General features: G+C 35.5%; 2 protein-coding genes across 3 annotated transcripts; both read left to right on the forward strand.

Annotated features, from left to right (window-relative positions):
* Positions 1-3,904: 3,904 nt before the first annotated feature.
* Positions 3,905-5,750, forward strand: LOC111787704 (pectate lyase-like). The gene is made up of 3 exons (XM_023667733.1): positions 3,905-4,092; positions 4,190-4,841; positions 5,131-5,750. The coding sequence occupies exons 1-3, from the start codon at positions 3,905-3,907 to the stop codon at positions 5,602-5,604; spliced, it is 1,314 nt and encodes a 437-aa protein (XP_023523501.1). The 3' UTR covers positions 5,605-5,750.
* Positions 5,751-10,896: 5,146 nt separating this feature from the next.
* Positions 10,897-12,679, forward strand: LOC111787786 (basic blue protein-like). 2 transcript variants are annotated; one of them, XM_023667839.1, is made up of 2 exons: positions 10,897-11,131; positions 12,364-12,679. In XM_023667839.1, the coding sequence occupies exons 1-2, from the start codon at positions 10,939-10,941 to the stop codon at positions 12,561-12,563; spliced, it is 393 nt and encodes a 130-aa protein (XP_023523607.1). In that variant the 5' UTR covers positions 10,897-10,938; the 3' UTR covers positions 12,564-12,679. The 2 variants fall into 2 exon arrangements, with proteins under 2 accessions (XP_023523607.1, XP_023523606.1); XM_023667838.1 differs by lacking the exon at positions 10,897-11,131 and adding an exon at positions 11,799-12,056 and having other exon boundaries at positions 12,364-12,673.
* Positions 12,680-13,375: the final 696 nt, after the last annotated feature.

A 13,375-nucleotide genomic window follows, 5' to 3' on the forward strand; every position in this document is an offset into this window, starting at 1 on the left:
ATAAGGAAGAACAAGAGAGAGTTTATCTGGACCGTTGGATGTTGCATTCGGTGGCGACGCGGCTTGGTGACCGTTGATTTGCGGTCTAATGAGTCCTTGAGAATCGGAACATTGGACACGCATATTCGTTGTTGCAGCAAACCCTTGTGGTTTGGATTTCATTTTCTAAGCTAATATTATGGAATTAATTATTAGGGTATTTCCATTTATTAAATTCGTTTAATCTCATTACAAATTATAAAGATGGGAGCCACCTCATGTATCTACCTATGTGGTTCCTTACTCTCATCCGGACAAGATCACGGTTAGAGAATGGATGAAGACCCATTAGCTACACCCATAAAGCTCGTACAAGGCTCGTGCATTTCATGGCTCAACTCTAGTTCTACTTGTTAGACGAACACTACTCTCCATAATAGTATGATATTGTCCACTTTTAGCATAAGCTTTCGTGGCTTTGCTTTGGACTTCCCCAAAAGGTCTCATTTCAATAGAGAGAGTATTCTTTCATTATAAACTCATGATCATTTCCTGAATTAGCTCATGTGGGACTTTCATCATCCAACAGATTGTTGAGGATTATTGTGGAGATCCGTGATTCTTAACATGGTATCAAAGTCATGCCCTAAACTTAGCCATGGTAGTAGAATCCTCAAATATCGAAAAACAAAGAATTATGAGCCTTGAAGATGTAGTCAAAAGTGACTAAAGTATCGAACAAATGGCGTACTTTGTTCGAGGGCTCTAGAGAAAGGAGTTGAGCCTCGATTAAGGGAGGCCCTTGAGGCTTATTGTGTACTTTGTTCGAGAGGAGGATTGTTGAGGATTATTGTGGAGATCCATGATTCCTAACACTACTAACTCATAAACATAAAGGTCTATAGCAGACATCTCTTGATCGGGGTAGATTTACTATTAGAAAATTGACTAAAAGATCCCTAATAGCTCCCGATAGAATACAAATCATCTTAGCTAGTTCTAAAAATATTGAGTCGAGTTCACAATTAGGAGTTAGCTGATGAACCCCTAATCATCCCTGTATAACAACATAAATGTATCATACACAAACTGACTTATTTTATATCAATTTATTCACGTAATCGTCCTTAAAGCATGCTCGAGTATACCATACAAGTATTTCTTCAATTAAAATTTTAAGGTGCTACTTACGTGGTTTAGATGCTACTTTTGCTCATTGGTTTGGGTATGCAATGTGCTCTAAATTGTCCTAAACTTCTTGAATAAGTCCTATATTAAGTGAAAATATTAGTACCATCGAAATCATATCGAAAATCAAACAAAAATAGGTCAAACCTCTCGGAACTCGATTCGGTGAATCTAGTCGTGTATGAAAAAAATTATGGCATATTAATTATGATAATTTACAATTTAGAAAAGAAAAACCAAAGCAAAATGGATTTGTATTTTACTTAAACAATCTCGTTTAATCATAGTCATTGTCGTAGGCTAAGTATAAAATAACGTCATTTTTCATTGACATGACTCTCCACAATGATATGATATTGTCCACTTTGAGTATAAACTCTCGTGACTTTCCAAAAGGCCTCATATCAATAGAGATAGTATTCTTTAATTATAAACTCATGATCATTCCCTAAATTAGCCGACGTGCGACTTTCATCCAACAGTTTTCACGAGGTTCTCTCTCTATCTCTTTCTTTATTCGTTCGTTTCCACATTGAATTTGTTGGTTAATTTTTTGGGTTCACCATTCTTAGATTGACGATGAATTTTGAATCAAATACCTATTTTGGCTCATACCAAATTAGATAAATATAGTTCCATTGTAAGATCAATTGGCAACGAGACGAGTAATAAATATACGATCTTATAAATACCGTAACTCTTATATCATATTTAGTACTGAATTATAGTTTACCATATATGTCATATTTGATAGTTTATTATAGTCAAGATATTTGCCTTCTATTACTGTTTATTATATATATTTTTCATTTATTGTTCTTTCTATTTATTATTCTCTCCAAATCCTCGTAATTTATTTGATTATAAACAGATAACTTTCACACTATTTAGGCGTGATGATTTTAACAAATATTCTCATTATCGTTAATGAATATAGACGAAGTTATAAACAAGTTAAACGAGGCGGATGTCTCGGATGACATCCAAACTTGGATCAAGATTGAACTTAAAAAATAAAAGTCAATCCATTCTTAATTCTTTTGTACATAATATCTTTGTATAAATTCCTCGAATATGGATAAACCATGGATCAACAACGATAGGTTATCAGGTGATCTTCATTAAAAATGGATAACGTCACTTAGAAGGATCAAAGTTCATGTGGTGTTAGGTTCGATGGATATTCATCAAAGTGAAGGTTAAGATTGAGACGTTTTGGTTGCATGGCTTGATACTTTTGTTCAGCTCACAAAAGATAAGATATGTTTCTCGAACTTTGGTGAGTAATTAATTTACTCAGTAAATAGTTAACTTAATGTTATTAACAAGCTTTATTAATTATCTTTCGATATGTTTTAAGTTTTATTTGTAACAGGTTGTTTGTAGGTTTTTGGTCTAGATCGGATCCTCGATCTAATCATTAAGCTTTATCCGTTGGCTTTGTTTATGCTTACTACAAATTTTCGACTCATATGTAAGACACGCTCTCGGTCAAATATGGCCCGTCTAGTAAACTCTTTTAGCAGCTTGAAGTAGTACCCAACCCGATGATTAGGAATACTTAATGTTCACAACTTAGCACATAGCATTTCAGTCAGGGATTCCGCGAGGATTAGTTAAACTTGTTTAGGACCTTCGATATGTTACTTACTTATATCGCTCAACTCTTTTCTCGCGTATCACACCATTAAAGTGGTTATTTCTTCCCAATTCCTTTAATTTAATCTATATTCAATAATTTTTAAGGTCAATATAGATCAATATCGATAAAAACAAGCCAAAAGAAGTCAAATAGGACAAACCAAAGCTCGTCACACACCGTCACGCGCTCACCATGCACCTTCCACCTTTGGCCACATGTCTCACCTTGTTTTCAACCTTATGATACTGTCTAATTCCAAATCATTCATGTGGAGTCGATTATCGAAGAGACTTCAATTCTTATAGCACTCTTCTCGTCCAAATTGATAGACAATTAACATCAGACAAAGAAATAGACAACAACATAACTATCCAATCATAAACGTATGTTTATAAGAACTAATAGTACTGTTTGAACAAATCAGATCTCGATCCATTTATATTTATGATTTCATAGCATTATTCATATGACTTGAGAACTCGATCAATTTGAACTATCCAATTTAAACCATTATGAATCTGATCAAGATTGAGTTGGGTTAAATTTTCTTTTTTCGGTTTGAGTTGAGTTGAATTTGAAAAATCGAAAAAATTAGTTGAGTTCATCAATCAAATTTTGTCTGGTCCGACTAAAAAATAGAGTTACAACTCAATCCAACCATACCATACTTCTTAGATTATTATGAATATTAAGAATATTTGACATTTATAATCGATGTAAGTGATGATTACGACTCTAAATATTTTATATTAGTTATTAATGTAACATGACAGGTACCACACAAATCTAAACAAAATCAAGGAATTTACTAATAATTTGAATTGGTAACGATCTTGTCGCCATCTTTTTCTATGAACTTTCTAATTTTAGGCATTAAAAATCCATTATTGGAAGCCCACAATGAGTATATAAACTCAACAATCCTTCCTCATAATCATCAATCATCAAGGCAAAAGCATTCGTGGTTGGCCTAGATCATCTGGTGATTTTGGCTTTGGGGTTCTCTCGAGAGCTCACTCATCCTCACCAGCGGTTCTAGGTCAACACAAAAAGGAAAAGAAAAAAAAAAAGAGAGAGAGACAAAAAAGCATAACAATGGCCGGGTTTAGAACGTTGTTCGTCTTCTCGTTGTTGTACTTTGTCGCGGCATGTACCGATGCCAATGTCGATGACCATGATGAATATTGGCTCACTCGTGCTAATGAGGCTAAGAAAGTAGCCCAAGATGCCTACAATCCTAACCCAGAAAGCGTCACTGAGCATTTGAACGTCGCCGTCCATCTGTAAGTAGATCCATAATAAAAAAAGTGTTTGTGAATAAATGAAATAATATGAATATCATGAACTGTCCTGTAACGAAAATATGGTTTGTTTTGGCAGGGCAATAGTGGGTGACAATAGTACAAGAAGGAGTCTCAATAAATATAAAGGACCATGTTTGAAGACAAACCCGATCGATAGATGCTGGAGATGCGATAAAAATTGGGCTAAGAATCGAAAGAAGCTAGCTGAGTGCCCGTTAGGGTTCGGCCACCAAACCATCGGCGGAAAGAGAGGACGCATCTACGTGGTGACCGACGCATCTGATGATAACTTGGTTGACCCGAAGCCAGGAACCCTCCGCTATGGCGTGATTCAAAAAGGTCCACTTTGGATCATTTTTGGACGTAGCATGGTCATCCGGCTAGCACAAGAGCTGATGATCTCAAGCGACAAGACCATCGATGCTCGTGGCTTTAATGTACACATTGCCTATGGCGCTGGCCTCACCATTCAATTCGCCCACAATGTTATCATCCATGGCCTTCACATCCATAATATCATCTCCAAATCCGGTGGCTATATTAGAGATTCCGTTGATCATTATGGATTTAGAACACAAAGCGATGGCGATGGTATCTCCATCTTCGGCTCTTCTCATGTATGGATCGACCATGTTTCCATGTATGCATGCCAAGACGGCCTCATCGATGCCATCATGGGTTCCACTGGCATCACCATTTCCAATAGTCATTTCACTCATCACAACGAGGTAACTAATTATTTCATTTATGACATTCTGCTTTGTTTGTGACATACTATTGTGGGTTTGTCGTGGTTCCTAACATGGTATCACACCCCAATGTGGGTTTGTCGTGGTTCCTAACATGGTATCACACCCCAATGTGGGTTTGTCGTGGTTCCTAACATGGTATCACACTAACATGGTATCACACCATCGTGGGTTTGTCGTGATTCCTAACATGGTATCACACAGTATGGAATCACACTATTGTGGACTTGTCGTGCTTCCTAACACAATATCATCTATATATGAACAGGCTATGTTATTCGGAGCAAGCGATAGCTACAAAGAGGACGAGATCATGCAAATAACGCTCGCATTCAACCACTTCGGGAGGGGATTAGTGCAAAGAATGCCAAGGTGTAGATTTGGGTTCTTCCATGTGGTGAACAATGACTACACCCATTGGCTAATGTATGCCATCGGAGGTAGCCAGCATCCAACCATCGTGAGCCAAGGCAACCGATTCATTGCGCCACAGAACATCAATGCAAAAACGATAACAAAGAGAGAGTATGCAGATGAGAGTGAGTGGAAGAAGTGGTCGTGGAGATCGGAAGGGGATTTGTTTCTGAATGGTGCGGTGTTTGTTGGGTCGGGAGACCAAACCAAAGGGAAGAAGAAGGACTTGACGAGGTATGACATGATTTCGTTCAAGCCAGGGTCTTATGTGAAGAGACTTGTACGCTTCGCGGGAACACTTGAATGTCGTGTAGGCAAACCATGCTAGCTTTTTCTTTTCTCCTTTTACCATTTTTTTTCTTTCTTTTTTATGTTTTTATTCTTGTTGTTCTTCCTTTAGAACTAATAAATTCCAAATTTTCTAAAGAATTTTATATAATTCATCCCTATCCTTATCCCTCTCCCTTCTCATGATGTACTTTTTTATATTTAATTTTAATAATTTATGTATGGATCAATAATATCTTTAATTTCATCTTATTTCTCTAACCTTCATAGGCCTCTTTTGTTTGACATCTTTTGTTTGACATCTTTGTCAAGAATTTATGGTCGGGTAGTGCATTCACTAGATTCGTCTGTCGGGTAGTGCATTCACAATGGTGTCATTCGATAAAAAATAAATCATTTGAATATCTCATTTTCTGTCAGGAATAGGATATAAATCCAATCACTCAAACTCTAGCTTGGCCACAAATCAAATACAGTGCATTTGNCCGATCATATCTATCTCCACATAAATCTTGTCTTATGAATTGAGTAAAGTCATTCTCATTTTTTCTCAAATTAAACGTGTCAATTATTGTTTTTCTGTTTTTTTTTTTNTGATTTGTATTGGGTTAGGGTGAAGTTTTTAACCAGTTTCATGTCATGATTATAACTCTAGGTTTCCTCGGGCCAAACGGAGATTGGCCCTCAAGTGCTAAGGCGGAAGGAAGCTTGACTGCAAAAACCAACTATTTAGCATCTATTCTAATGCTCCTCCTCTACCTCCAAATTCCTTGAAACCTCTTCAATGATTTATAAGGTCCAAAATCAACTATGAACTTGTGAGGACCGATCAGTTCAAGTGCAATAAAAAATGGCTTGGGGAGGTTAACAAATTGGTTGGTTAACAAATATCTATGAAGAAATACTGGTAGAAATACTTGTGTAGAAATACTTGTAGAAATGGCTTAGGAATCGCGTGTAGAAATAGTAGAAATCATTTAGTGGGTTATCTTAATGTTCCTTAAATCCCGAGTAATTTGGTCGGTTTAAAGCCTTAACTCATGATTTTTTGGATTTTTCTTTCATATATCCTTGTGTCATACTTCGTTTAGGGTTCATATGAAAATCCAAGCGATTCCTAAGTATTTCTTAAGAAAAATCCAATGTGGCTACTTACCTCGTTCGGGACCTCCATTCTTGAGCTTCCGGTATCTGAATTACTTCCAATTTTCTTCCACAGACTCCTTATTGTGTCTAGTTTCTTTTTGTTTACCGTAGCCTAAGATATTCGCCTCCAAACAGGGGATTCATCATTGGGCAACCAATTTTGGGGGTTTTCAAGGCCCGATTTCTTCATGGAACCTCTTCCATATCCTTTTCTCAAGCTACATGAATTAGTTTAGAGGACATTCTTTGAGGGTGGGACCTTAATTTTGAGAGATCGTTCTCGGTGTGCAACTTCCCGAAACGTCGGATTTTCGATCTCTTGGGTAACTTGTTCTACGACGTTTCGACTCTCGATTCCTTCATCAAAATTACTCAAATTCTTCCTCTGAAGCTAAAGAAATCCTTAATTTGAAGGAAAAGGGACCATAGATAGGATTTCATCACTTATCCCCAACTTAAGCCCGAAATCGATTTCCTTCAATTGGGCACGCTCCTGAGGTTATTTCTCTTCGTGGTCTTCAACGGAAACACTCCGTGGAGGTGCAGAAACTTATTGGGATTGTTCTTGCTCGACGAATCGTCGTGTATCCCTGGATTGCATTTTCAAGCTTTCCTTTAAGTTCTTCAATGGGGGATTGAATTGGGGAAATGGTTTTTGGGCACTTTCAGCACTTCATTCCTTCATAGAACTTGTGGGTAATCTTGCTTAAAAACTATAGGAATACGTTTGGGGAGAAATGGTGGAGAATTGCTCTCGAATTTGGAAGAAGTCAGAGAGTAGGAGACCCACAATCTAAACGCTCATAACTCTTGAATGGGCTCTCAACCTTGCTCGATTCTTGTTCCATATTGTTGCCCCAACTTCAGACTTTATAGGAGAAGCTTAAACTGACATTGAGAGCTCCTGAATCGTCGTGAATTGGCGGTTTGGATTTTATGGAATATCCGCCGGAAATATCTACTCCGATCAGAGCCTCACCGACTTTGGTTTTGAATACCAGCCATTGGATGTGATGATCTGTCCGTCTTCTAGATCATATCCAATTTTGGAGGAGATCCAAGCTGAGATTCAAGGTTTGAAAGATTTTGCTCAGATGGTCACGGTAGATGCTCTGATTATGATTAGAGGGGCATTTTCGTGATTATCCATCCTTTTAGGGGTATTTTGATAATTTGCCACTTTTCGAATATTTTATTATTATTTTCTTCGAAAACTCTATAAATTTTCTAAATATTTTTCATCGCTTGTTGGTCATTTTTCTTTTCTTCCGCACATATTGCATCACAATATATCATATCATAAACAATTCAATTTATCACATATCTCATACCATAACATATTTCATATCATATGACAACATATATATATATATATATATATTCTTCCACAGACTCCTTATTGTGTCTAGTTTCTTTTTGTTTATCGTAGCGTAAGATATTCACCTCCAAAGTTCGTCCAAAATTATTTTTCTCGCCGGAGCTAAAATAGGGGATTCATTATTGGGCAACCAATTTTCNTTCTCCATGGAATCTCTTCCATATCCTTTCCTCAAGCTACATGAATTAGTTTGGAGGACATTCTTTGAGTGTGGGACCTTAATTTTGAGAGATCATTCTCGGTATGCAACATCCCGAAACGTCGAATTTTCGATCCCTTGGGTAACTTGTTCTATGACGTTTCGACTCTCGATTCCTTCATCAAAATTACTCAAATCCTTCATCTGAAGCTAAAGAAATCATTAATTTGAAAGAAAAGGGACCGTAGATAGGATTTCGTCACTTATCCCCAACTTAAGCCCGAAATCGATTTCCTTCAATTGGACACGCTCCCGAGGTTATTTCTCTTCGTGGTCTTCAACGGAAACACTCTGTGGAGGTGCAGAAACTTATTGGGATCGTTCTTGCTCGGTGAATCATTGTGTATCCCCGGATTGCATTTTCAAGCTTTCCTTTAAGTTCTTCAATGGGGGATTGAATTGGGGAAATGGTTTCTGGGCACTTTCAGCACTTCATTCCTTCATAGAACTTGTGGCTAATCTTGCTTAGAAACTATAGGAATACGTTTGGGGAGAAATGATGGAGAATTGCTCTCGAATTTGGAAGAAATCAGAGAGTAGGAGACCCACAATCTAAACGCTCATAACTCTTGAATGGGCTCTCAACCTTGCTCGATTCTTGTTCCATATTGTTGCCCCAACTTCAGACTTTATAGGAGAAGCTTAAACCGACATTGAGAGCTCCAGAATCGTCGTGAATTGGTGGTTTGAATTTTATGGAATATCCGCTGGAAATATCTACTCCGATCAGAGCCTCACCGACTTTCGTTTTGAATACCAGCCGCTGGATGTGATGATCTGTCCGTCTTCTAGATCATATCCAATTTTGGAAGAGATCCAACGNGGTAGATGCTCTGATTATGATTAGAGGGGCATTTTCGTGATTATCCATCCTTCTAGGGGTATTTTGGTAATTTGACACTTTCCGAATATTTTATTATTATTTTCTTCGAAAACTCTGTAATTTTTCTAAATATTTTTCATCCCTTGTTGGTCATTTTTCTTTTCTTCCGCACATATTGCATCACAATATATCATATCATAAATAATTCAATTTATCACATATCTCATACCATAACATATTTTATATCATATGACAACACACACACACACACACACACACACACATACATATATATATATATATATATATATATATATATATATCCGTCATACACATATCGTATCATAATCATATCATAGCGTAAACACTTCTTGGTCATATTGTTCCCTTACTTATCATAGCCTTAACGTCTTATATCTATCACAGTCATGTCGTTACATGAACGTACCTTAGTCATATCATCACATGAACGTATCCTAACGCTATTGTTCTATCAATCTATCACAAACCTATCCCTTTCTACCCATATCCCTCACTACACATAACCTAACCATATTCTTTTATCAATCTCTCATATCCATAGCACTTCGGTATGTAACCTAACCTTAACGTTTCATGAACGTATCTTACTCCTATCGTCACATTTCGTCTTGTGCATCCTTATCGTATCCTATCTCAAACATATCATTGAACACATCGTACCGTAATTCACATATTATAACATATACATAACATATGATAAGCATATCAATCCACAAACAACTCACACATATCAATATATATGACACGTGCCGAACCACGAGGCACGTGTCAACATCAAATATAACTATGCCGATAGTAAGACCACTTACTTGATTAGCTTAGGTTGATGTCGAGAAGTTATCATTAATGAAAGTTCGATTCTGTCCTTTGAAATCCAAGCCAACCTAGATGAGCCCATGACATCAATTTCAAGTTTGAACTCTATAAAATTATTTTTCTAATTTACATGGGTCCATTGTTAAAAGTTTTGAAATGTTATATATCTATAATTATGTTTTTATTAAAAATCTTATTTTATATGGTTTCTCTGGTATAAAAAAGTTGATAGAGTTATTTAAGTCATTCTGTGCTTTCCTGTCCTCTATATTTGCTTTTCTTATTTTTTTTTTCTTTATCTGTATTTGCTGTGTGGCCTTTTGCTTTTTTGGTTTTTCTCTTTTATCTATATTTACTCCCTTTTAATTTTGTTCACAAATTTTCTTTGCCATTTTATTTTTAATCTATTTATTTGTTTACTGATATAAATTTATTCATCTAATATTATTAATCTAATGTGATTTACTAGAATTCATATAAATTATTGGCATTTAGTTTCTAACTCAACTAAACAATTGTCATGATTTAATGAAGATTTAACCATGATTGGCTGTGATTTCTAAAAAAAAATAGGACAAATAAAATTAAGATTTAATATATATCTTACTGATCATATCTATCTGCACGTAAATCTTTTCTTGTGAATTGGGTAAAGCCATTCTCATTTTTTCCTCAAATTAAACCTGTCAATTATTGTTTGTCTGTTTTTTCGGGTGAGGTGGGCTGACGAGAGATAATTGGGGAAGGAATGAGAGGTTACTAGAGAGAAAGGAGGAAGATTGTTTCTCTTACTTTTAATAGCAAAACGAGGAGACATAATCAATTGCAAAACTGCCCACTACTTCTCCGCAGGAAACAAGAAAAAGGCAAGTTTTGTATGTTTTACATATCTTTATAACCATCATTTTCAAGCTTCAAAGGAACACAATTGTTTTCCATATCTTTTTTTAGAGCTACTTCGGCTTCACGAATGGCTCGACACGAGGGGAGCAGCGGAGCGGTTTCGATGAGCACGGTGGCTATTGCAATGGCGTTGCTGCTGCTGCTTGGCTTCGAACATGGCGATGCTGCTACAACTTTTGTTGTTGGCGACTCGAACGGATGGAACCTGGGCGTGGAAGGATGGCCTAATGGGAAGGTGTTTAGAGCCGGTGACATATTAAGTGAGTTTTCAACTCTCGTTTTGATAGTTGAATAGTAACTGATGTTTTACTTGCTTTTTTCTTTATCTCTATTTACTATGTGGCCTTTTGCTTTTCTGGTTTTTCTCTTTATCTATATTTACTCCCTTTTAATTTTGTTCACAAATTTTCTTTGCCATTTTATTTTTAATCTATTTATTTGTCTACTGATATAAATTTATTGATCTAATATTATGAATCTAATGTGATTTCCTAGAATTCATATAAATTATTCGCATTTAGTTTCTAACTCAACTAATTAATTGTCATGATTTAATGAGATTTAATCATGATTGGCTGTGATTTCTAAAAACAAATAGGACAAATAAAATTAAGATTTAATATATATCTTACTGATCATATCTATCTCCTAGTAAATCTTGTCTTGTGAATTGGGTAAAGCCATTCTCATTTTTTCCTCAAATTAAACCTGTCAATTATTGTTTGTCTGTTTTTTTGGCTGAGGAGAGATAATTGGAGAAGGAATGAGAGGTTACCAGAGAGAAAGGAGGAAGATTGTTTCTCTTTCTTTTAATAGCAAAAGGAGGAGACATAATCAATTGCAAAACGGCCCACTACTCCTCCGCAGGAAACAAAGGAAAAGAAAAAGGCAAGTTTGGTATGTTTTACATATCTTTATAACCATCATTTTCAAGCTTCAAAGGAACACAATTGTTTTCCATATCTTTTTTGAGAGCTACTTCGACTTCACGAATGGCTCGACACGAGGGGAGCAGCGGAGTGGTTTCGATGAGCACGGTGGCTGTTGCAATGGCGTTGCTGCTGCTGCTTGGCTTCGAACATGGCGATGCTGCTACAACTTTTGTTGTTGGCGACTCGAACGGATGGAACCTGGGCGTGGAAGGATGGCCTAATGGGAAGGTGTTTAGAGCCGGTGACATATTAAGTGAGTTTTCAACTCTCCGTTTTGATAGTTGAATAGTAATGTTTTACTTGCGTAATCTTATCTGTTAAGAATAATGCTCTGATACTATATTAAGAATGAAAAACAGAAGTGGGATCGAAAGTCGAAAATATTCTACTAACTAACCAAATCCTGGAGATAAAATAAATTGTATCAAAACACTAAGCCAAGTAGCAGACTCGTTTTAAAGCCTTGAGGGGAAACCCGAAAGGGTAAGCCCAAAGAGGATCTGGGTCGTTACATTACGTAAATCGCAAATCGCAATGAATACATACTTTTTTTTTTGTAGGATTCAACTATAACCCGACAGTTCACAACGTGGTGGCAGTGGACGAGGGGGGTTATAGAAGCTGCATAGCTCCCAGAGGCGCCAAAGTGTTCAATTCAGGCAAGGATGAAATCACTCTCTCAAGAGGAAACAGCTTCTTCATATGCACCACCCCAGGCCACTGCCAAGCTGGGATGAAAATTACTATCAATTCCCTCTAGTTCTTGACCACCCCGTATCGTTTACACATCGATCTCGATGTAAATGTTCTAAGTAACGATGATTTGGAAACATTGTGGAAATAAAATAATTGATAATAATTAAGTAGTTATATGTATCTTATTATTATTTTTTCTCTTTGTTTATATCGAAAAATTAGGATAATAATGTTAATGCACTAAATTGTTTTATTTTTATAAATTAATATAAACAAAAAATTAATATAAATTAATAATGTTAATGCACTAAATTGTTTTATTTTTATAAATTAATATAAACAAAAAAATTAACATAAATTAAAACGGGTATGTTTCCTTAAATTTTTTCTATTTAACTTATATCGACATAATACCATATTTATTAAAACTATTATTTATAATAAAATAAGTTCAATTTATTTAATGTGTATCAGTATTTAGTTTTTAATGGTGAAAGTTGAAATTTAAAATAAAAATATTATTTAATGATTAAAATTAATTAATTTAATGTTTATAATTGATAATAATTTATTCATTAATTAGTACGGTTTACCTTCACAAATATAGAAAGAGAGATAATTAATTATATATAAATAATTAATTAATTAAGAATCTTCATTTATATAAATATAAATATAAATAATTAATTATTTAAAGATTCGGTTTACATCGTCATGTTGTCATGCATCATCGTCATCATATAACATCATCATAAAACATCATATAATATCATATGGCATTATCATTTAACTCAATTATGTCATCATACGTCATACATTATACAGCATTATCATATAATATAGTCACAACGTCATAAATATAAAGCATAAATGACA

The sequence above is a fragment of the Cucurbita pepo genome, chromosome LG02 (assembly GCF_002806865.2).
Source record: "Cucurbita pepo subsp. pepo cultivar mu-cu-16 chromosome LG02, ASM280686v2, whole genome shotgun sequence".
Classification (NCBI taxonomy): domain Eukaryota; kingdom Viridiplantae; phylum Streptophyta; class Magnoliopsida; order Cucurbitales; family Cucurbitaceae; genus Cucurbita; species Cucurbita pepo.